Source organism: Alligator mississippiensis, chromosome 5, assembly GCF_030867095.1.
Source record: "Alligator mississippiensis isolate rAllMis1 chromosome 5, rAllMis1, whole genome shotgun sequence".
In the NCBI taxonomy this organism is placed as follows: domain Eukaryota; kingdom Metazoa; phylum Chordata; order Crocodylia; family Alligatoridae; genus Alligator; species Alligator mississippiensis.
The window spans coordinates 29,309,033-29,330,835 of NC_081828.1; the positions used below are offsets into that span (position 1 = coordinate 29,309,033).

At 45.6% G+C, this 21,803-nt stretch overlaps 2 protein-coding genes across 6 annotated transcripts in view; one reads left to right on the plus strand and one right to left on the minus strand.

The window, feature by feature from the left end:
* Positions 1-8,667, minus strand: part of ODF2L (outer dense fiber of sperm tails 2 like) — an 81,791-nt gene extending 73,124 nt beyond the window's left edge. For 2 of the 5 annotated variants that reach the window (XM_019489064.2, XM_019489063.2), the window contains exon 1: positions 8,509-8,666. In XM_019489064.2, coding sequence (XP_019344609.1) covers positions 8,509-8,562 — 54 coding nt within the window. In that variant the 5' untranslated portion in view covers positions 8,563-8,666. Of the gene's footprint in view, positions 1-8,508 lie in introns of all 5 variants that reach the window. The other 3 variants (XM_019489065.2, XM_059728022.1, XM_059728021.1) reach the window with 3 other exon arrangements.
* Positions 8,668-18,200: 9,533 nt separating this feature from the next.
* CLCA2 (chloride channel accessory 2) overlaps positions 18,201-21,803 on the plus strand; it is a 38,019-nt gene continuing 34,416 nt past the window's right edge. The window contains exons 1-2 of the mRNA XM_006277518.4: positions 18,201-18,415; positions 19,928-20,065. Coding sequence (XP_006277580.1) covers positions 18,233-18,415; positions 19,928-20,065 — 321 coding nt within the window. The 5' untranslated portion in view covers positions 18,201-18,232. The remainder of the gene's footprint in view (positions 18,416-19,927; positions 20,066-21,803) is intronic.

A 21,803-nucleotide genomic window follows, 5' to 3' on the forward strand; every position in this document is an offset into this window, starting at 1 on the left:
GATGAGATATATTACATTCCTGGAGGTGCAGCTGTAAGATCCTGGGATGCTGATGGCTCTGTTGTGGGGTGTAGTAATAGTGGGGGTGGTAGAGATGTGTTGGCAGGTTTTGCATTTTTTGTCCTGGCACGGTCTGGATCCTTTTGGTGTGTTCTGGGCTTGAGGAAGTTTGCTTCTGGTGATGAGGTTGGCGAGGTTCAGTGCTTGTTTGAAGGCTAGGATGGGTGGCTCTGGGAAGATCTTTTTAAGAATGGGGTCTCTTTCTAGTGTGGGTTGCAATTGTTTGAGGATTTTCTGTACAGGTTCAAGGGAGGGGTGATAGGTCATAACCAGCGGTGTGCGATTTGGGGGGGGTCTGTACTGAAGCAGATCTTCACGTGGTATCTGGGTGGCTCTTTCAAATGTGTGATCTACCTCTCTGGAGGAGCGTCCTTGCTGGGTGAAAGCTGTTTTAAGATTGGTGAGGTGGCAATCCTGGGTGTTCTCTTCAGTACAAATGCGGTGGTATCTGAGGGCTTGGCTGTATATCACAGCTTTTTCGGTGCGTTTAGGGTGATTGCTGGTTCTGTGCAGATATGTATGTTGGTCTGCGGGTTTCTTGTATAACGTGATCTGTATTTTATCATTTTGGATACTGATCATCGTGTCTAAAAAGGAGATGCTGGTGCTGGAGTATTCTAGAGAAAGTTGGATGGAGGGATGGTGATTGTTGAATTTCTGATGGGACTCAATCAGAGATTACAGGTTTTCAGTCCAAATGATGAAGATGTCATTGACATATCTTAAGTATAGCAAGGGTTTGATGGTGCAGTTCTTGAGGAAGTCTTCTTCCAGGTGGCCCATAAAAAGGTTGGCATACTGTGGGGCCATTTTAGTGCCCATAGCTGTTCCCATCATCTGGAGGAAGTGTTGATTATTAAAAGTGAAATTGTTGTGTGTGAGGATGAAGTGTATAAGGTAGGTAATATCTTTGGGTCTGTAATCTGTGTTGTAATCTTGTTCCTGTAGATATGCAAGGCAGGCTTGGATGCCATTCTGGTGTGGGATGTTGGTATATAGGCTGGTAACGTCCATGGTGGCTAGGAGTGTGTTGCTGGGAAGATGGTCTATGTTTTTAAGTTTCCATAGAAAGTCTGTAGTGTCTTGTACAAAACTTGCTCGGTGGGTGACAAGCAGTTTTAGGATTGATTCAACGAAACCTGATATTTCCTCAGTTAGTGTCCCATGGTTGGATATGATAGGTCTGCCAGGGTTCCCTTGTTTGTTGATTTTAGGGAGCATGTAAAAAGTCCCTGGGTTAGGTAGTGGGGGGGATCAAGGTTTATAGTTTTTCTTGTAGGCTTGATGGAAATGATTTGATGGTATTGTTCACTTTTTTGGTGAAAAGGGGAGTCGGATCTTCTTGTAGTTCTTTGTAGCAGGTGGTGTCAGAGAGCTGTCTGTTGGCTTCCTTTATTTAATCCTCGCAGTTTAGGATGACTATGGCTCCTCCTTTATCTGCTGGTTTTATTACTATTTGGTGGTTAGAACTTAGAGATTCTATGGCCTTTTTCTCTGGTAGAGAGAGGTTGTTGTGGTGGTGTGTGTTGCTGATTATTTCATTGTTCATTCTTTCCCTGAAGCAGTCGATGTAGCGGTCAAGGTTAGGGTTTCAACCACTGTGAGGTGTCCAATCTGATTTTTCTGGGGCTTTTTGGCGTTGATCTTTTCCTGAATGTTGTCAGAGGATGAGTTGTTGTTGGGAATGGGTTCAGTTTGGTCGTGGAAATATTCTTTGAGGCGCAGGTGTCGGAAGAATTCTTCTAGTTCTCCACATTGAAGTATTTTATTAGGGTATTTTTCTGGACAGAAATTTAGGCCTTTAGAAAGGACAGATTTTTCAGTTTTGGTAAGCCTGTGTGTGGAGAGATTGATAATATTTGTGGGTTTGTTACTGCTTTCAGTTTCAACAAGTCTGAGGTTGGAATCTTGTAAGGTGTTGGTGTTGTTCCTCTGATGGTTGTTTTGTGGCTGGGGAGCTTGTTCTTGAAGTAATTTGTTCCATTTCTTCTTTTTATGTAGGATGAATGCTGTAGAAAGTTTTTCGTAGTCTCTTTGTATCCACTGTATATTGTCAGGGAACATGCATGGATTTCTGTCTTTTAAGTTGTTGTAGTATTTGGTGATTTCCTTCCTGAGTTGGTCTCTTTTGGAGTAGAGTAGGTGAAGTAGATGATTTCTAATTTTCTCTGAAGTTCTTCTGCATATCTGTGAAGCATATTTGGAGTTGTGTGTAGTAGTCAGGGGATTGTAGATGTTTAGTCCTCAGGGAATGAAGTTGTGTTTCTTGCAAAGGCTTAGAAAATATATGTCGCTGTTGAGTTTGGCTTCTTTCTTTTTCATGTTGTAGAGTTTCCATTTCAGATGGCTGAATTCGATATCTTCCATGTTGCAAGGGTGTAGGTTGTAGCCGTGTTGGTCTAAGAACATAGGCAGACAAGGTTCCTTGGGTGAAATTGATATCTTTTATTAGACCAACCCTCTAATGGCACTCTGAGGATCAATAGCATCACATGGCTAGACTCCTCATGAGGCTATGACAGGCAGGAAAATGAGATTGCCTGAACAATGGTGGCCAGGAGGGAAGCCTCCTGATGAGCTAGAGCCTTGCGTGCTTACAGATAAATGGATGCAGAAATTGAAGCAGACCATTTCTGAAACTCATCAGCAAATTGCAATAGCACTCAAGCTTACCCATCAGAAAACGGACAAACAATTAGGTCCTGTTACACCCTCAAGAGTGGCAAGTAGGCAATCAAGTGATGTCTCGCACAACACGTGAGAAACAAGGAACATTAGTCCCTATATGGTCTGGACCAGTATCTGTTGTAAATAAAGCAAGTCCCACTGTATACCAGCTGGAAACTGAGAGAGACAACAAGAAAATCCAGAAATGGATCCATTCACCACAGTTAAAGAAATGGAAGGGACAATGATTTATATTATGTATGTAAATATGTTTATATAATTAACCCATTTGGGGTTGAGCCCCCTTATGTTTTGTTTTGCAGGATGTTTTTCAACGCTCCAACCCCGGGAAGTGATCAAGAAGCAGAAGACACAGTGTTGATTGTCATTTGTTGTGTTGTTATCATTTTGGATTCTTTTTTGTTGGTGTGAAAGAGACTGGTTGTAAGATGAAGCGGATGTTAATAATATGTATAATAATAGGCCCTGTCTGTCTTCTAGAAGAATGGTCTCAATTTATTAATCGCAAAGGCCTTGTTAAGAAGTACCACTGCAAATGGAAATGGAGTGTTTCAACTGATGGTGAAGAAAAGGAAGCCACTGAAACCAGTGATGAAGACAGTAAAACAATCTTTGTGTTACAAAATAATAGTACCCATTGTATATGGATATGGCCTATAAAGGTTATAAGTAGTGTAGTTATTGCTTCAGATCTATATGTAGGAAATAAAACCTTGCAGAAACAATGGATCCTTATAGAACAAGTAAATGGGAAAATGACAATGGCTTTGTGGGTAGAACCACTGGGAGGATATTTATGGAAGTACTATCAGGGAGATAGTTGTCAAGAACTTGATCCCAATTGTTGGCTTCTTATCTGGCAAACTAATACACAGGGACAAAATGAAGTCACAATTAAAACAGAAGCGACAGCAGAAAAACAAATGCCAGAAAGTGTCCCTGTGAATCTTATATAACCAGATGGGAAATGACAAGATAGTACCGCCATGTGTAATAGCAGAACTCTTTCCCCTAATACCAAAAGAGGAGAAACCTTAACTCATAGGATTCCAGAACAATACCCAGTGTGGCCCCAGTGGAGGTGTGAGTTAGAATGGCAAGTCACACTTAATAGAAACCTCAGTAGAAATTGAACAGTCCATTATAAGGGACTTTGTGACATTGTTATCCCTTTCCAATACATCCCGAAACCTCAAAAATCAACCAATAGGAGCATATATAATGAAACGACACCTAGAACAGGAAGTGTTAGTAGAACTAAAATGATTATTGAAAAGAAATAATGGCCACAAGCTAGCAGAGAGCAGATTTAGACTGGACATTAGGAAGAACTTCTTCACAGTTCGAGTGGCCAAGGTCTGGAATGGGCTCCCAAGGGAGGTGGTGCTCTCCCCTACCCTGGGTGTCTTCAAGAGGAGGTTGGATATGCATCTAGCTGGGGTCATCTAGACCCAGCACTCTTTCCTGCCTATGCAGGGGGTCGGACTCGATGATCTATTGAGGTCCCTTCCGACCCTAACATCTATGAATCTATGAATTGTTTTAAATTTAAATGCTGCAAATGTGGTAAGAATTAATTAAGCATGTGCTCCTTTTGTAATCCTATTAGAGGAAGGATGGAAAGCGTGGACGGCTAAATGGCACTTGAACCCCGAAAGAAAACAGAAGCATGATATTCTGGGAACAGTCCTTGAAGGAACTAGAACAGGTCTGGGAATCATAAACACTGTAAATAAGGAGACTTTAGTTAGCAAAATACATAGTATTGGAACAAAACTTGGAACCTTGACAGTTCTGTTAAAATCCTCATTGACAGCATTAGGAACAAGCCACCTTTTTGCTACCACGCTACTTCCTGAATGGGAACAACTAGAAGAAAATACCACACAAATATTAGCAGATGCTTTGGGAACATTGGAGAGTGACATATCCCTAGCATTGAGCTGCATTCAAGCTCAAACCTGGATGCAGACCTTAATGATGAATTTGATTCGAAAAGGTGAAAATGGTATCTTACCACACAAAATTCATAAGATAGTTTGGGACAACACCACCCAAGAAGAGCGAAACTTGCAAAATTGATGGAAATGAGTAAATTTCACTCTAGATGTAGCACAAAATGTTGTGGCGTATGTGACAACTATTGCACAGGCTCAGCGTTTACAAGTATATTCAACTGGACAATTGGGAATGTATGTTAATGGCTCAGTTTTATATCCTATGGATCACAGTAACAGGGCCTATCAAAAAAATAATACTTGGAAAGCTGTTAATTTAGAAGCCTGTGTTGTAGAACATGGTCTTGGATTTGTCTGTGAAGACCATGTGATAAAATTGGTGGATTTATGTTTAAATCCATTCAAAGCGAAATGCCATTTTGAACTGGATCCCAACCCAGATAATAAATCAGTTATTGTTTATGCTGGAAAAGGGTATGAGTGTGTTCGTACTCAATGTGCAAACATAATTGCTAATGATTGGTATAATTATACTATGGATTATGATGTAAACCAATGCTTTTGTAATGTATTAAAGTTTGAAGGCTGTGATTTTACTTATGATATTCCTGCATATATTATTCAAGTGCTTAAAGCTGATTTTATTTTGTATGAATATGTCAAACCCTTACACATAGGAGTAAATATAACTTTAGTAAATGTTGCAACATCCAGATTTGCAAATTTGATTGCAAGAGGCAAAAGATAAGGCGCAAGCAGCTTTTATCACAGTCCACCATGACGTGGACCAAATAACTCAGGTTTTGGACCATGTTAAAAAAGCAGCATATCATAGCTTTTGGGAATCAGTCTGGGGATGGTCTCCAAAAGCTACAGGAATTTTGAATACAATGATGCACCCACTTGTTGTTTTACTGACTGGATGTTATTATAGTGGACGCTCAAATTGGAATGTCAATCCAAATGTGCCAATTGGCACGAACCATCCAAAAACGAACTCAAAAGGAGGAGATTCATAACCTTGCAGAAAATCTAACCCTCAGAGTTGGTGGCCTCAACTGCCTTGAGTCTAATAGCCAGGACAAAAAGAGTAAGTGGTAGCAATGGACAAAGTTTCCAAAAGCTACCAAGGAGGGGAGCATTACAGGGAAAATTTAATTTGGTCATGTCAAGTTGACTGAACTCCCAAAAGCCTTTTCGAGATGATTCAGAATTGGTAATGATTGTGGCCTGAAGCTAACCCCAGTAAAATGCTGACTGCACTATACCATGGTGACCACTGGGATTAATTAATGTAAGAATAGGAAATATAACAGGAAAATATACCAAGTGTGTAAGGATATGCTATTGTCTAATTTAGAATCTATCAGTTAAAATATTATAATCTGCTTAGCTGGCATTAATGATGGTGATGTCACTAAAGTGTTAAATAGCCAAAGCAAGTGAAGTCAGTGCTCGCTGTTCACTGCGTGGATTTCTGAGGGAGACGTCTGTGTGGATTTCTAAGGAAAGATCAAGTCTTTGGATGGGAGCGGCGCAACCCAGGAAGCTTTCCCAGGGCAGCCGTCTGTGGGAAGTAACTCCTGCGTAACAGCTGTAGACAGACTGTGAAGCAGTGAAGGGTCATGTTAATGTGCTCAATCTTTGGTAACTGTCCACTTACGTTCTGGCAGTCCCAATAAAGTTGACTACTTGTATTCTGGTAGTCCCAGTTGATGAATTGCTTTGTGCATAGTAGATGTTTTGTAGTCAATAAAGCTTCCGACTGTTTGTCAGACAAGTCACAGAGTTCTCCTTGCCCACAGAGAAGTAGGGCTTGAATGAGTTTCAGCACAACAAGGAGCTTCTTTTAAGTCCCTGAAGCAAGTACGAATTTCCCCTCCTTCCCCCTTCCCCTCCGTGCTCCTTCCCTCTTCCACACTCAGTACTGCTTCTGTCTCCAGCTGCCACAAGGATAGAGGTAGCAGGAGGCTCCAGAGTCATGCTTCAGCCAAGCTCCAAGTGGAGCTGCGCTCAGCCAGGAACAGCAGCAGCAGCAGGCAGATCCCTCCTCCCTGCCTGGTCCCCATGGTATTCTTTGCTACCCTGGGAGCTGGCACAGGGGAAGGGAACCCCACCTGCTGCCATGTCTGTCTCCAGCTGATCCTGGCTTCACATGCAGCTCAGCTGAAGTGGGACAGGAGCAGCTCTGGGGCCTCCCTTGACCTGCCCCAGGTCAGCTGAGGACAGAAGGTGGAGGAGGATGGAAATGGGAAAGGAGGGAATGTGGTGTTGAACAGGGAAGGGCAGGGAAGGGGTGGGAAAGGAGATTCTTACCTGCTTGAAGGACTTAAAAGTCCCCCGTGGCTGCTCCTGTCATGCAGTCTTCCTGCCCTGGGTTGGGCAGGGGTGGTGCAGCATGGTAGCTGCCCCATCCCCTACTCCTTTCTGAAGGCCTGGATCTGCCCTTGAAGACAGCTGACCAAATACTAATTTACACTGGCTAGTTTCATTTGCATCTCTCGAGTTTTTTTCCCCATTGGTTCTACAAATTAAGGTTTTCAAATTTACATTTCATTTTTAGTTTTATATTCTGAACACTATCTTGTTAGTGACTCCATATATAAAACATACTATGTTTTATATATGGAATATATATATTATAGTGAATGCAAATATTTGTCATGACTTTTGAAATAAGTTATTATTGCTAACAGTGTTATAAGAATCTTTTGCTACGTTCACGTAAAGCACAACAAACACAGAAATGTACAACCGAGATCAGTTACATTCCTTCAAAAAAGTATTTTGGGAGAATAAGCACAACATTTAATTTATCCTAGTGTCGCCACAGCCAGGGAAACACAAACCTAAATCTACCCATTTTAGTTTAGATGTGGGCAGCTCTAGCTGATTAATTACAACCTGGTGAAACTGGCATGAAGCCTTTCTGAAGTATAACTACTTCTGTAAGCCACCCTGTCTGTTCATCTACTTAGATAAACTGATTCTGTAGAGAAACAAAGGGTCAGATCTTTTTTCAGCCTCTTGAGATGTGAGCAGGTAGCTTCCAGTGACCACTACCTAAGTCACTACATATGCCCTTTAAAAATGGTCCAACAGCAAACATAGGATATTCAGAAGTGCAAGGGATGAAACCAGTGGTTCTCAACTTTTTTAGGACCCAAGGCCCCTCCACAGCTTTTCTAAATTGAGTGGCGCCCAGTTTCATAAACTAACTAGTATACCCCAGTGCTCATCTTTTTTTTTTTATTATTATTCTTAATACAGTCCGTGTTCCAGGTCAAATCAGTTCTAAATCATGTCGATTGAGCAGGACTAAATCGTTCCAAAAACCGTATTGATTGAGCAGGCTGAACTCAATCATCCTAAACGTCACGTACCGCGCTACAACCGGCTAGCATCCTGTCACAGGCCCAAGCGTGGATTCGGACGCCAGAAACTACAGGCCGGCATCCTCCATCCCAGACTCCTTAGTCCAGGACTTCAGGTATGTCCAGGAGAAGCAAGTGCTCATCTCCACACACAGGGCTGGGGGATTCCCCAGGTAGGGTCAAGCCAGAGCCTGGACTTCCTGCTTATCTCCTCACAGCTCCTGGCACCCTTCAAAGCGTGTGGCAGCCCCCACGGCCCCTGGTTAAAGAACACCGCCACCTCCCGCCGGCGTGCAAGGAGGGAGGGGGAGCACCAGGACCCCGCAGGCAGTTGCGAGGTCGGGCCAGGGAGGCTCCCTCCCATCTCCTGTCTAAAGGCACGAGTCAGGCCCTGGCAGGGCGTGGGGCAAGGCCCGGGAAGGCTTTACCTGAGCCAGGCCCGGCCGAGGCGGCGCCGCCCCGCGCCCGCCCGCTGCCGACATCCCTCGGGGCCGGGGCTCCGCGCACGGGAGCAGCGCTACCCTCCCCGCCAGGGCCGGTTGCTGGCCCGCGTCCTCCCTCGCCGCAGCCGCTGCCCGGGCAACCCGCACGCGCCGCCAGCTGCGCCCGCCCCGGGGGCGGCGCCCGGAGCCGGGCGGGGAGCACGCGGTGCCCGCCGGCCCCTGAACCCGCGCAGGGCACCCAATGGGGCTCAGCCAGCCCCTGCCACGTGCAGCCCCTGCCACTGGCCCCCGGCTCGTGTGCGTGGCGCCCCCAGGGCTGGCGCGGGGCGCGCGTGCCGCAGCATGCCGGCGGGTGCAGCGCCGCGCACACCGCAGCACTGGGACCGGGGCCAGCCCCTGCGCTGCGCTCGGTAATGCCTTCAGTCTGTGCCGAGGGCCACACGCGGCCCGTGCTGGCCCCTGCCTGGAGCAGCCGCGATCGGGGGTGGCCCCAGCTGCACAGCCGCTCATTGAGCCTCCCGGGCTGCGTGAGTTGGAGATCCCCGGCCAAACAACACGCAAACGTGCACGTACGGCCACAAGAAGGCCCGCCCGGCGATGTTGAACTCACTGATGTGACAGCCCAGAGGGCTCCGAGAGTCAAACTGGCATCGTCCCTCCAGGTTTTGTACGCTGTGAAGCGCCCTGCCTTTCGTGTAGACATCGGGGTGGATTGGCGGGGAGCAGTTACACCCCCTTTGTTTCTGCTCCACCCAAACTGAAAACCCACCTTTGGGGCCAGGCCTGCTTCCCCTTTCCCCCACTCTGCCGTCGGGCCGGGCCGGGCCGGGCCCCCAGCCCTCCCCTCCCTACTAACATTTCTGGGCCAAGCGTGCCCCTCCAGGCCTGACATGCCCCCACCACCTTCCCCACTGCCATTGTGGGGCCAGTGCTGGGCCTGCCACCCCCACCTTCCCCACCCCCAGTTCAGGGCCAGGCTGGGCCACTCTACTCCACCCTCTGTTTCATGCTGGGGCCAAGCCTGGCACGTCCCTCCCCCACCCTCCCTGCTGCCATTTTGGGGGTGGGCCCACTCCTCTCACCCGGTCCCTCATCTGCCCAGGTCTGCTGCTCCCCACCCCCAGCCACCATGGTGGGCTGGCGTCTCCCCCCACCTTGGGCCTGCTCCTCCCCTCCCCCCCCACTGCCGCCATGTTGGCCTGGACTTGCTACTCCCCCCTACCCCACCCCGCGTCGGGAAGGAGCAGCGTGGACAACAGAGAGGGGATGAGGCCCTCCTGCAGGGAGGGGGGGGTGGAGCAAGGCCAGAGCTGCCTCACCCCCCATGGCGTCCTGACCCTGCTCCCCCCCACGCCGACACGGCCACCTCCAAGCAAAGGGGGAGGCTTGCCTTGCCCCCACCTCCGTTCCATCCTCTCTGTTGCTGCTGCCTCCAGGGAGCAGGGCTAGGGGGCGAAGCCAGCTGCCTCGCCCCACTCCAGCTTCATCCCCTGTGTCCCCACCATCATGATGGCACTCCACTGTGCCGCTGTCCAAACTCTCTATTCGCCCTCTGATTGTTTGTTTCCATCAGGCAATCAGAGTGTGAATGAAGTGTTATGGATAAACAGACTACGGGTTTTATAATATTAGAATACAACTGAAAGGGACCACCTGCATCACCACATGTAGTCCTTCAATATAGGTCTTATACTCATATAAGACTATACTAGCTATACAAGGCTATATGCATTTAAGGCCTAGTTTTAGCATGCCATATCAGGGGGGAGTTTGTTGGAAGGATGATGCAAAAAACCTAAAAGGAAAAAAATATATAATTCCATATACTGAAGTACCAAATACAATGGAGGATAAATCCTGCCTTCTTTTAAACCAATGAAAATCTCAAATTGCTTTGTTTTTCTTTACTTGTTGTTATAGTTAGACCCCGACTCCATGCGGTGCCCAACGACTAGGGAGATGACGATCCAATTGCTCCTGGATTCTGTTACTCATTAGCCAGAGCAAGCACGGAGCAAACACTTGCATACGTTGCTTGCAACAGCTTTATTCAGAATGGAGACAGCTTCGGACTAGTTCCCAACAAACCACAAATGGGGGAGCCGCCCCGAACAATAGTTTCCCCACATTTTAACACTTAGGTTCATGCTTATTACCATTTATTCCACCCTTGCTTCTCCTTTGTTCCACCCATTTCTCCTCCCATCTCAAGCTCTGCCTCTGTTTACTGTTTGCTTCTTTAGCATGAAATTGCCTATGCATTTTCTTCAGTTACATGCCTCTCTGCTAAGAGCACCTGTGTAAGGCCATAAACTTGGCTTCTCTCGGTCACTTACTGGTTCTTTCTGGTTTCTTGCTGACTTCAGCAGCCTCTCCAAGGTCTTGCCTCTACTTTATCTCCTAATGATAGCTGTTGGTCTGCATGCTGTTTCCTTTTACCCAATGATTTATTCATCCTGCATACTATCCCTTTGTTAAGAAACTTACTTGCAAGGTTATTTTAATACATCATTCTGCCTTGTGGTCAGCAGTTTTTGCTGACGCACAGAATAAAGCCTTGTTTCAGCTGAAAATCCAGTGTTCCTCAAAATCCAAATATTGTCACCCTAACGATAGTCATAGCCATTGAACCATGAACAGAACCTGCATCATATGTACAAAGATACTTGCAAAGGTACATTTGGTGCTTTTAGAAACCATAGCTTTGAACAACCTGAATTCTGAATTGAAAATCTCAAAACATAACTTCCCATTGATACAGAGAATGTATTTCCTTATATGTTACCCATCGTATCTCTAATGTCATTGGAGTCATTTCTGAGACAATTCAACATGTTATTTTCTCAGATGGTGATACACTGAACACTTGATCTTTAAAATAAATAGACCTGCTTTTCCAATAGGAGGAAATTGTTGCAGTAAATGAAAATAAAGTTGACTGAATACTTTTTATGTGATTAAATATAGGCTCAAACTCAGCATACTTTCCTACACGAGCAGTCTTGATGAAATCTCTGAGATTGCTAATGTAAATTGAGCAGGATTTGGCACTGACTATACAGTAGAATATAGATTATACAGTTAGTAGTAATAATAAAATGAAAGTGTTACACACCCATGGTGCTAAAGGATTGCCAAAGCATAATAAACCCAGAGTTTAATGGGGAATATGCCTCATACAGTTCAACTTAACTAAAATCTAACTATTATTAATACATTAAGTGTTATCTTAATAGAGACAGAGAAAAAGACACTTAGTCTAATGGTCTTACCAAATCCGCCCCCCCCCCTTGTGTCTTTTATGCTTTTCTTTAACTTTACTCATCTGATGACTCTTAATTTCCGGGTACCACTGATTGTGTTCCCTGTGATCATCTTACTGTTCATGTTTTTATCCTGTCAGCATATGCCTTTGTTCTATCAAACTCTTCACATGCACACATCTTAATTTATTCTTTTACTGGTGTCCTAATTTGGGTATGCCCTGGACTCCTAATTTGATCTGTCCATCAGCTCTGGAAATTCCAAGGGCTCTGCAATTGCGCACTGTCCAGTTGGTCCCCTCTTATCACCTTTCATTATCATATCCAGTTATGGCATCCCTCTGATTTAGTCAGTCAGTGCCAAATTCAGTTAATTTGAGCTAGCAACCAGGCTTACACTGTACATGCGTATGTTGATAATTTTAAAACATAAGCTGCCTTTCAGAAAGGAAAGAAACAATGTGAGAGCAAACTCAAGGCTAAGGCTGACTATGCAGATACAAGCAAAAGAAAAGTTCAAATAATACTATAATTCACCACTCAAGCAGGTGCAACTAAAGCTAAATGCGACAAGTTACCCAAACTAAAGTGCTGCTGTTCCTCTGTTATGCACACACAAAAGACACATGCACTAAAAACTACACTGAAAAGACTTTGAGGCAGAAAACATTAAAAGAAAATTAAAGGAAGGTTAGGAAGTAGTACCATGCAATTAAAGGCCTTAAAAATAAGAGGTGAAGTGGATGGGTGTATAGGGAAAAAAAGGCTTCTTTAAATATTGTGTAAACTCTGCTGAATGTTTGTCAGGATTCAATACCTTATCTAAATTAAAGAATATAACAGCTCTTTTGATTCCCATTTTAAGAAATCAGAGCCCCTAAAGCATTTCTTTGTTCATTGTTTTATTTTGGCAATAGTATCTGATCAAGCAAAGTCTCCATTTTCGCTTCCTAGTCATGGATTTAGCTGACGCTTAGCTGTGGAAAATGTGCACAAAATATTTAACTGATCTTTTTAAAGGCAGTTTCTCTGATTCTATCTCAGTATTTCTTTTGGGAAAAGTATCAACTTCTTAAAAAAAAAAAAAAAAAGATCAGGCTATCCTGCTAGTAATTTAAATTGGACAGGAGGGCTCAGAGAGTGGGAAGCCAAACTTGATAGATCCATGTTGAAGGAGGGGACAAAAAGGAGGCTTGTCTCTTCTATGGTGTTGTTACTGACTCACCTCCCTAAATTGCTTAGCAGTCTTTCTCTGTGAGGCTAACAAAAAACTAGCAGAAATGAGTCAGCAAAACTTCACCTACCTCTTCCCATCAAGATCATTATCTATGAAAGGGAGAGGGGGAGGAGTGTCAGGTTTATACTCCTAACCTATTACATTTCCCAACACTCTACTTCCCAAAATGTGATAAGAAACAAATCTGTAATCATAATTCTGTTTCATACATTACAGGTTTTCTAAGTGTTGCTAAAGAAATAAGATTTTTCACTTCTTCAGTCTTACACTGTTTGCAAAATGTTCTGTTCCCCTATGCTCCAACACCTGGTCAGTGCACTGGGTCTTGGGCTCCCTCCCTGCAGCAAGCCCCTCTTTACTGATCATATTCTGTCTCGGAATATGTATGAATGGTGAGCAGAGAGCACAGAATTTCTTTATACATAATCCTGCAAAACAGATATATGTTTACTTTTTACTTCTCACAGCTCCCCCTGCCTAATGACAGCTTCTCTCTTTTCCCCTTTGCAGCATGGTAAATTCTCAGATGGGTACAGTGGGATTCTTTCACTCCCCTAAAGAAGGAAGCTTGAAAATAAATAATATCTTAGGGCAGTTGCTTGGCTGAGGTATAATGTCACAACTCTGTTGTCTTCAATGGAGTTAGGACAGTGTACACTATCTCAGGGTATCCTTTCTTTCTCCCTCCAAGAAGACTTGTGAAGCAGTGGGTTGTCTTCATGTCTTACATAAGGACCCTGTTAGAATGCTAGCACATCACTCTTTACTCACCTTACAAAATGGTAGGAACACACACAGATGGATAAAACAGTTGGAAAGTTACAGGATCTATTGTTCTCATGGCCAGCATACTGCAGTATGAACGGGTTATAGAGCCATTTTGACATCACTGATTCATTTTGTATCAGGTAGTTTTAGCCAAGAGTCATATTCTGTAGTTGGGAAATACTCATCATGTATCTGAAATATGATGATGAATGTAGAATTTTACTTACTACATGCATTAACTTGTCTTGACACCTAGATCATTGCATCAGGATTTCCAGGCTTCTTTAAGCTCACCGTAAAACCGGTTTTAATGGTGCCACCGCTCGTTTTTTATGAGACATTTCTGGTTTCTTAGCCAGGAATTTCAGGATGAGATAGTTAGAAATCTGAGCTACTTGTTAGAGGCCTCTGAGATCTTAAAGGAGAAAGAAAAAGATTTTAGTTTTATTCCTCTTAAATATTATTTTTAATGTCTATGTGTGTTTATTCATCGTTTTTTGTATTTGCTTACACTAGTTTCTGTAATTTATACTCTTGGTTTTTCTTGTCTTCAGTTTGCTTCTTCAATAAATGCTTGTATTTTTTTATTATTATATGAGATATAAGGCAATATATTACTGTATAATTATAGTAATTTAGTGTTTTTTAATCTGCCTGTGAGGCACCTACCACACTCTTTGGTAATGTGTCAGTGCTGTTTAATAATAATAGGGTGGGAATATCTGTGTAGCCATGATGGTCCTGTCCTGAGTCTCTCCAGTGTTATACAACACTGTATAATAATATGCTAATAATATAATAATATAAGGCTTCTGAACTTGGACTGTATTTTCCCTGGAAGTCATGTATTGGGGCTTTAAGCATGGATTATAGGGTGGGAAGGACAAGATCACCCAAAAGCAGATATCTAGTAATATTGAAAGTTCCTGGCAAAGGAATTGAAATGACTGATAGAGAATTGTACAGTTATATTAATAGTGATTATGTTATAAAAACCACTGTAACCGGCTGGGGTGAGAAGATTCAACCCAGAATCCTCATTCTGTTATTATACATTTTTTTTATAAAACAATGACAGGCCAGTCTATATATAGGAAGTCCTCACTCTCTTGCAAGAAGACCAGATGCTCAAGTCTAAAAATATGATTTTTAAATAAATGCATGGGAGATCCTGCCTGCTAAGTACAATTCTCATTCTCATAAGAATCCAGCCAGCAATGAAGATTCTGCCACTCCTGAAGATGCTTCTCCAAACTCCATGAAGTGAAAGAACATAATATCATGTCAGTCACACAGAAGTACCCCAGGAAAAAGCAGCGAATATGGTTCAGATGGTATTAAATAGTTTTACAGGTCTTTATGACTGATGAATGGGGGAGGCAACCTAGTGACAGAGGATGCAGAAAAGACTGATGTACTCACTGCCTTTTTCACCTCAGTCCTCACAGGCAAGGTGAGCTCCAAGACTACTGCATCAAGCAGGAAAGTTTGGGGAGGAGGTGAGCAGCCAATGGCAAAATAACAGGGTAGGGACTATTTAGAAAAGCTGGAGATATGCAAGTCCATGGGGCTGGGTTGAATGCATCGGTGGGTGCTGAGGGAGTTGGCTGATGTGATTGCAGAGCTGATGGCCATTATCTTTGAAGATGGCCATTATCTTCCTCATCAGAGAAGTCCTGGCTGATTGGAAAAGGGCAGACATAGTGCCCATCTTGAAGAAAGGGGAAAAGGAGGATCCGGGGAACTACAGACCAGTCAGCCTTACCTAAGTCCCTGGAAAAATCACGGAGCAGATCCTCAAGGAATCCATTTCTAAGCACTTGGAAGAATAGAAGGTGAGTAGGAAGAGTCAGCATGGATTCACCAAGGACAAGTCATGCCTGACCAACCTGATGGCCTTCTATGATGAGATGAATGGCTCTGTGGATGTGGGGAGACCACTGGATGTGGTTTACCTTGATTTTAGCAAGGCTGTTGCTGGCAAGCTAAGGAATGAATGGACTGTAAGGTGGATAGAAAACTGGCTGGAGCCCTGGGCTCAGAGGGTAATAATCAATGGCTCAATGTCTAGTTGGCAGCTGGTATGAAGTGGAGTGCCCCAAGCAGTGGTAATGCATAAGGGGTGCACAGGGGTGCCCTGAGAGCACTGGTAACACCCCCTGACAGACAGCGCTCCCCAGTTAGGTGATGGGCAGGGGGGCAGGTGGGAGCACCAGTGTCCCCTCTGCAAGTGCTGACTGGGGAGTGGGAGCACCATGACTGTTCCCTGGTTGGTGCAATTGGCTGCGGGAGGGAACCTCGCCCCCCCGGTCAGCGAGTTTGGCTGTGGGGGATCCCCCCCGGTAGCTGACTGGTCGCTTTGGGGACATGTTCCCCTCCTGACTAAAGTGGCCCCAGTCAGCCATGGCCCCAGGGGTCAGTCCTGGGGCAGGCTTTGTTCAATATCTTCATCAAAGACCTGGAAGATGGCATAGAGTGCACCCTCGGCAAGTCTGCAGATGACACCAAGCTAGGGGGAGTAGTAGATACGCTGTTGGGGTAGGGCTGGGATATAGAGTGACCTAGACAATTTGGAGGATTGGGCCAAAAGAAATCTCATGAGGTTCAACAAGTACAAGGGCAAAGTCCTGCACTTAGGATGGAACAATCCCATGCCCTGGTACAGGCTGGGGGCTGACGGGCTGGGCAGCAGGTCTTCAGAAAAGGACTTGGGGGTTACAGTGGGCAATAAGCTGAATATGAGCCAGCAGTGTGCCCTTGTTGCCAAGAAGGCTAAGGGCATATTGGGCTGCATTGGTAGGAGTGTTGCCAGCAGGTCAAGGGAAGTGATTATTCCTCTCTATTCAGCACTGGTGAGGCCACATCTGGAGTCTTGTGTTCAGTTTTGGCCCCCCCCCGCTACAGAAAGGTTCTGGACAAATTGGAGACAGTCCAGTAGAGAGCAACAAAAATGGGCTGAGGCACATGACTTACGAGGAGAGTCTGAGGGAACTGGACTTATTTAGTCTACAGAAGAAGAGACTGAGGGGATTAAATAGCAGTCTTCAGCTACCTGAAGGGGGGGTTCAAAAGAGGCTGGAGCTAGACTGTTCGCAGTGGTGGCAGATGACAGAACAAGGAACAACAGCCTCAAGGTGCAGCAAGAGAAGTTAGGTTAGATATTAGGAAGTTTAGGTTAGATATTAGGAAGAATTTTCTCACTGGGAGGGTAGTAAAACATTGGAACAGGTTACCCAGAGAAGTTGCAAACTCCCTATCCTTGGAGGTTTTTAAGATCTGAGTAGACAAAGCCTTGGCTGGGATAATCTAGTTGGGGGTAGTCCTGCTTTGAGCAGAGGGTTGGACTAGATGACCTCCTGAGGTTTCTTCCAATCCTAATTTTCTATGATTCTATGAAAAATATGAAGTTATTTCAAATTAGTTAATGGTGATATCAAGGGGAGCTTTGGCTAGAGGCTGAAGGATTTTACTTTTCATCTAGTTGGATGCTATAAAAAATATTCACAATTTTTAGGTGACCTTCATGATTTAAAAGAATGCATTCCCATGTCATACTATGAATTACTGATCTTTCCAACTCCCATGTTTTTGTATGATCTTATTAAATCTTTCTTTCCCCATTGAAAGCACAGGTTAGATCCTGGTGACTAGATAGCAAGATATCCGGGGTAGGCAACAATTTTGGGCAGAGTGCCAAAAACACCCGCAGCCTGGCATGCCAGGGGCAGGTGGTGGGGGGAGCTGCAAAGGACCCAATCCTTGTGGCAGCACAGCCCCTGCCCCTTCCCCAAGGTGCGTGTGCCAAGCAAAATCCTTCACATGTCACAGTCTGGCACCTGTGCCAGGGGTTGCCTGCCCCTCATCTAAGGTGTATGCATCATGAAATCACTCTGGTGCCTTGTTCCCAAGAGGTTTCCTGACACCAGAAAACAGGCTCGCCACACTTCCCGCACGTCTGCATTCGCCCGGAGGGGATGCTGCTCGTGCTGGGCGGGAGCCCCTTGGGACGGACTGGGCTCAGTTTCACTCCCGTGTTTGGAGTATGTAGGGGTTTTGCTGTTTGCTGCTAAGGGGTCGTTTCCCCTTTAGATGCACTCGTTACACTCACGTCACTGCTTGCTGTCACCCTTCCCTTGCCCTGCCACCTCCTCAGGAGGCTGCTGAGGTCCTTCCTCCATCCGCACCTGAGGACTGACCACAGCAGCGTCGCCTCTGGCCACGGGCCGCTTTGGGGCACAGCGGGGGCCTCCCCTCACCCTTGTGCGGCTGCTCCAGCCCTGTGCCCGGCCCCCGGGGAAGCCGCCTGGCGCCGAGCAGCGGAGGCGGGCGCCGGGGGCAGCGGCCCGCCCCGCCCGGCCCGGCGCGGCCCTGCCCGGCCCTACCCGGCGGGGACGGGGGCGGGGGCGCGGCGAGGCAGAGCCGGGGCGGCGGTCGGTGCAGCATGAGCCGCGGACGCGGGGCTGGGGCCGCGCTCCGGCCGCTGGCGCTGCTGGCGCTGCTGGCGCTGGCTCTGGCGGGCGGCGGGGACGCCGCGGTGCTGCTGCAGGACGGCGCCTACGACGGGCTGCTCCTCGCCGTCCACCCGCGGGTGCCCGAGGACCCGAAGCTCCTCGCGAGCATCCAGGTGAGCGGCTGCGGCGCCTCCGCAGCATTGCCCCGGCGGGGCGCACGCGCGTCTTGGTGCGGGGGGCGCCCCGCGCCTCCCCGCGTGATTGAAGCGCTGCCCAGGACCGCGCCGGGCGAGGACAGCCCCGCGGCGACGCACCCGCGGAGCCTTGCTGCTCCGTGCCTGGACAGGCGCTCCTAGCCCGGCTGCCGAGGCGGGGGCTTGGCCGTGCCCAGTCTGCCAGGAAGCGGAGCCTGCAGGTAGAGCTCAGAAGCCGACTGTGCTCCGAGCCTTACTCCCTACCGCTGCTGGGAAAGGGAAGGCCTGGCAAGCTCGGGCAGGTTTCGCTGGGCCAGGTCTCGCCGACCTCAAGTGAGAGGGTTCAAACATTTTTCCCAGCAGCAAATTAAATGTCAGGCTTTACAGTCTGTGATTTTGTCACCCCAAGGTGGTGTGTGCAGAAGCAGTGGTCTGGGGTCAGTACTCAGCTCCTGGCTCCCTGGGTGATGACATTTGTGAGCTAAGGTGGCTTTCTTAGTTGTAGGGGAGAACCACTTTCTCAGCAGGGGGTAGTAGCCTGACTGAGGTAGTGCATTGTTAGCCTCCCACTTTCACTTCCAGTGTCAAGATCTTGGCTATACCTAGGTGAACTTTATGTAAATCGGAGACTCCTCCCTAGCTTGCTCCTGCAGCCGTACAGCTGAGGGCAAGCGAAACTCAGGGGCATATGAACCCCAAGCCGCATACTCGGGAGCTTGGGCCTACATATAGGATGCCCGTCAAAGGATTTAGAAGCATCTGAAGCCCCAGGCAGGGGTGGAGGATGCATGCCAGTAGTAGGGCAACATATGGTTCTTGAATGACTCACGGATTTGGAATTGATTTGGTGGATTTGGCTTGGAACATGAAAATTTTTCCATTAAAAAAAAAAAAAGTTTGTGGGCTGAGATCAAATGGGGGCATCTGAATCCCAAGACCTCTGGACTTGAGCCTACACATAGGACACCTGCCAATGGATTTGGGAGTATCTGAAGTCCCAGGGTGAGAGCCTGGGATGAAGGATGCTCGCTGGTTTTAGCGCTGTACATGGTGTTTAGTACTATTAAGTCCCCCCAGCTTGATGAATATTGTATTCTGCTCAATTGATATGATTTGAAACTGATTTGGCTGATTTGACCTGGAATATAAAATATATTAATTAAAAAATGAAGTTTGTAGTCCTGCCATAAACCCTGTGATTTGCCTCATCGGTCTCTAAAGTGATATATTCTAACCTAAAGCAGTGTGATGTAATAATGCCTGTTTGTAAGGTACATTGAGATCCTTGTACGGGAAAGGGTATTACATACACAGTATATATATATTCAGTATTTTTCCTTTTTCAGAATTATTGCCTAACACTTTTCCTGCTTGCTGACTAATAATAACATATAATAAGCCACAGAACTAATACCCAAATAACATAAAATAACAAATCACTTAATGGTCCTCTTGACTTACTGTTTTTCTTTCTGTTCATTTTATTACTAGGATATGATAACAGAAGCATCTTTCTATTTATTCAGTGCTACAAAAAATAGATTTTATTTTAGGAATGCAAAGATTTTAATACCTCCTACATGGAAAGCAAACAATTATGAGAAACCAAAACAAGAGTCCTATGACAAGGTAAGGTTTAAAGCCTGTCTTAGAAACTAAAATATTCTGACAATTAAAAAGTTATAATTGTTTTAAAGGTAACGTTAAAAGTAATGTTCAGGAACATTAAAAGGCAAAGTACGCACACAACAATATCTGTAACAACCAGGAGAACACCAGCCAGATTCTGTGATCCAATAAATAGTAAGGACAAATAAGGAAAAAAAGAGATTGTTTCATTGTTCCCTGTTCCTGTCCCATTGGCACAGGACTAGTTAGGAACATAAGACCACACTAATTGGTGACTAGTTAGGTCTTATATTCTAAACATCTGTAAAGTAACATGTGGTTTTAAGGTATAAGAATAACAAGAATAAGAACAACAACCACAACATCATGGTTAAAAGTGAGAGGTAGCAGAAGCCAGTGGATTTGGCATGGGTCTAGAATACAAGAAGTCTCAAATTGTAATACTGGTGTTCCCATTCATTACCAACTGCTTTGGGTAACTTATTTGAGGCCAAATCCTATAATCCCCATTCATTTTTTAATCCGTCATGATGCAAAAGTCCCTGAGAAACATCACATAAGTATCTATGTAGATAGTGATTTAAGATTTGCCCTTAATCATTCATTGTGCCATTTCTTACCTATAAAATGAGAATAATTATATTTCACTAAAATGTTGTTATAATTAGTTAAGATTTGTAAAGGACCACGTAAGCATTTTAAATACATAGTCAGGTAGTTTTTAACATGTCATTTTTCCCCACTCTAAGTTATTCATTGATCCAATGTCTTTAGATGCATTTAGTCTTCTTTGGCAGACAAGGTTCTTTGGGTGAATCCGATATCTTTTATTAGATCAACTTTATTATCTTTATTACTTTATCTTTTATTAGACCAAATTAGTCTTCTTTTACATTTGGATTCTGGCAAACAAAAGTACAGTATACAAAGAGATCATTCAATCTCAGACCGACTGACTGATGTGCACTTCCCTGTCCAGTTACAGCGTTCTCCTGGACCCATTAGACATTAGTTGTTGGGTCTGGGGGGGTGAGGATCAAGCTCCCCTATGGAGCAGCTGCATGTTTGCAGCTGCTGTCCCTTAGCCCTGGGCCCCCATTCCCAGCACTAGTGTTATCTTCAGAATGGGAAGGGTGGAAAGAGAAGGGAGGGAACTGTCTGGGGTTTGCCCAGCCTGCACTGGAAGATGGGGCAGATGGATTGGAGACCCCCTGCCAAGGTGAAGAGACTCCAATCCATCTGCCCCATCCTCCAGTGCAGGCTGGGCAAACCCCAGACAGAGCTCCCTCTCCTCCATTCCCCCACCCCCATTCAGAAGAGAGTACCAGCAGCAGAGCTAGGCTATATCAACCCAGCTGTATTCCCAGCTCGCACTGACAGAAGTTAAGAAAGACGCTTTACTTTGAAGTGCCTTCATATGAATGCCCATGTAATGAGGGTTCAGATTGTTGCATGATCAAGCACTTTTAAAGCTCTCTGTAGCCATGTGCTTCTGTAAGGGCACAGCTGTAGATGCTTTCAAGAAGCTGATCACGTGATAAATGTAACTTTTGTCTGCACCTTCTGTCTTCCATGCCTCAGGTAAAGCCTTTTCTGTGGAACAAGAGAGTCAGAGGCCCAATCTTTGGTCATAGTGTGACAGGGGGCTGTTTCAAAGCTGGTCCAAATGTTGGTGCACCCACCAGTCTAGGGCAGCCTGGCCACCTGCCTCACCTGCCACACCTTTGATGTAACTTTG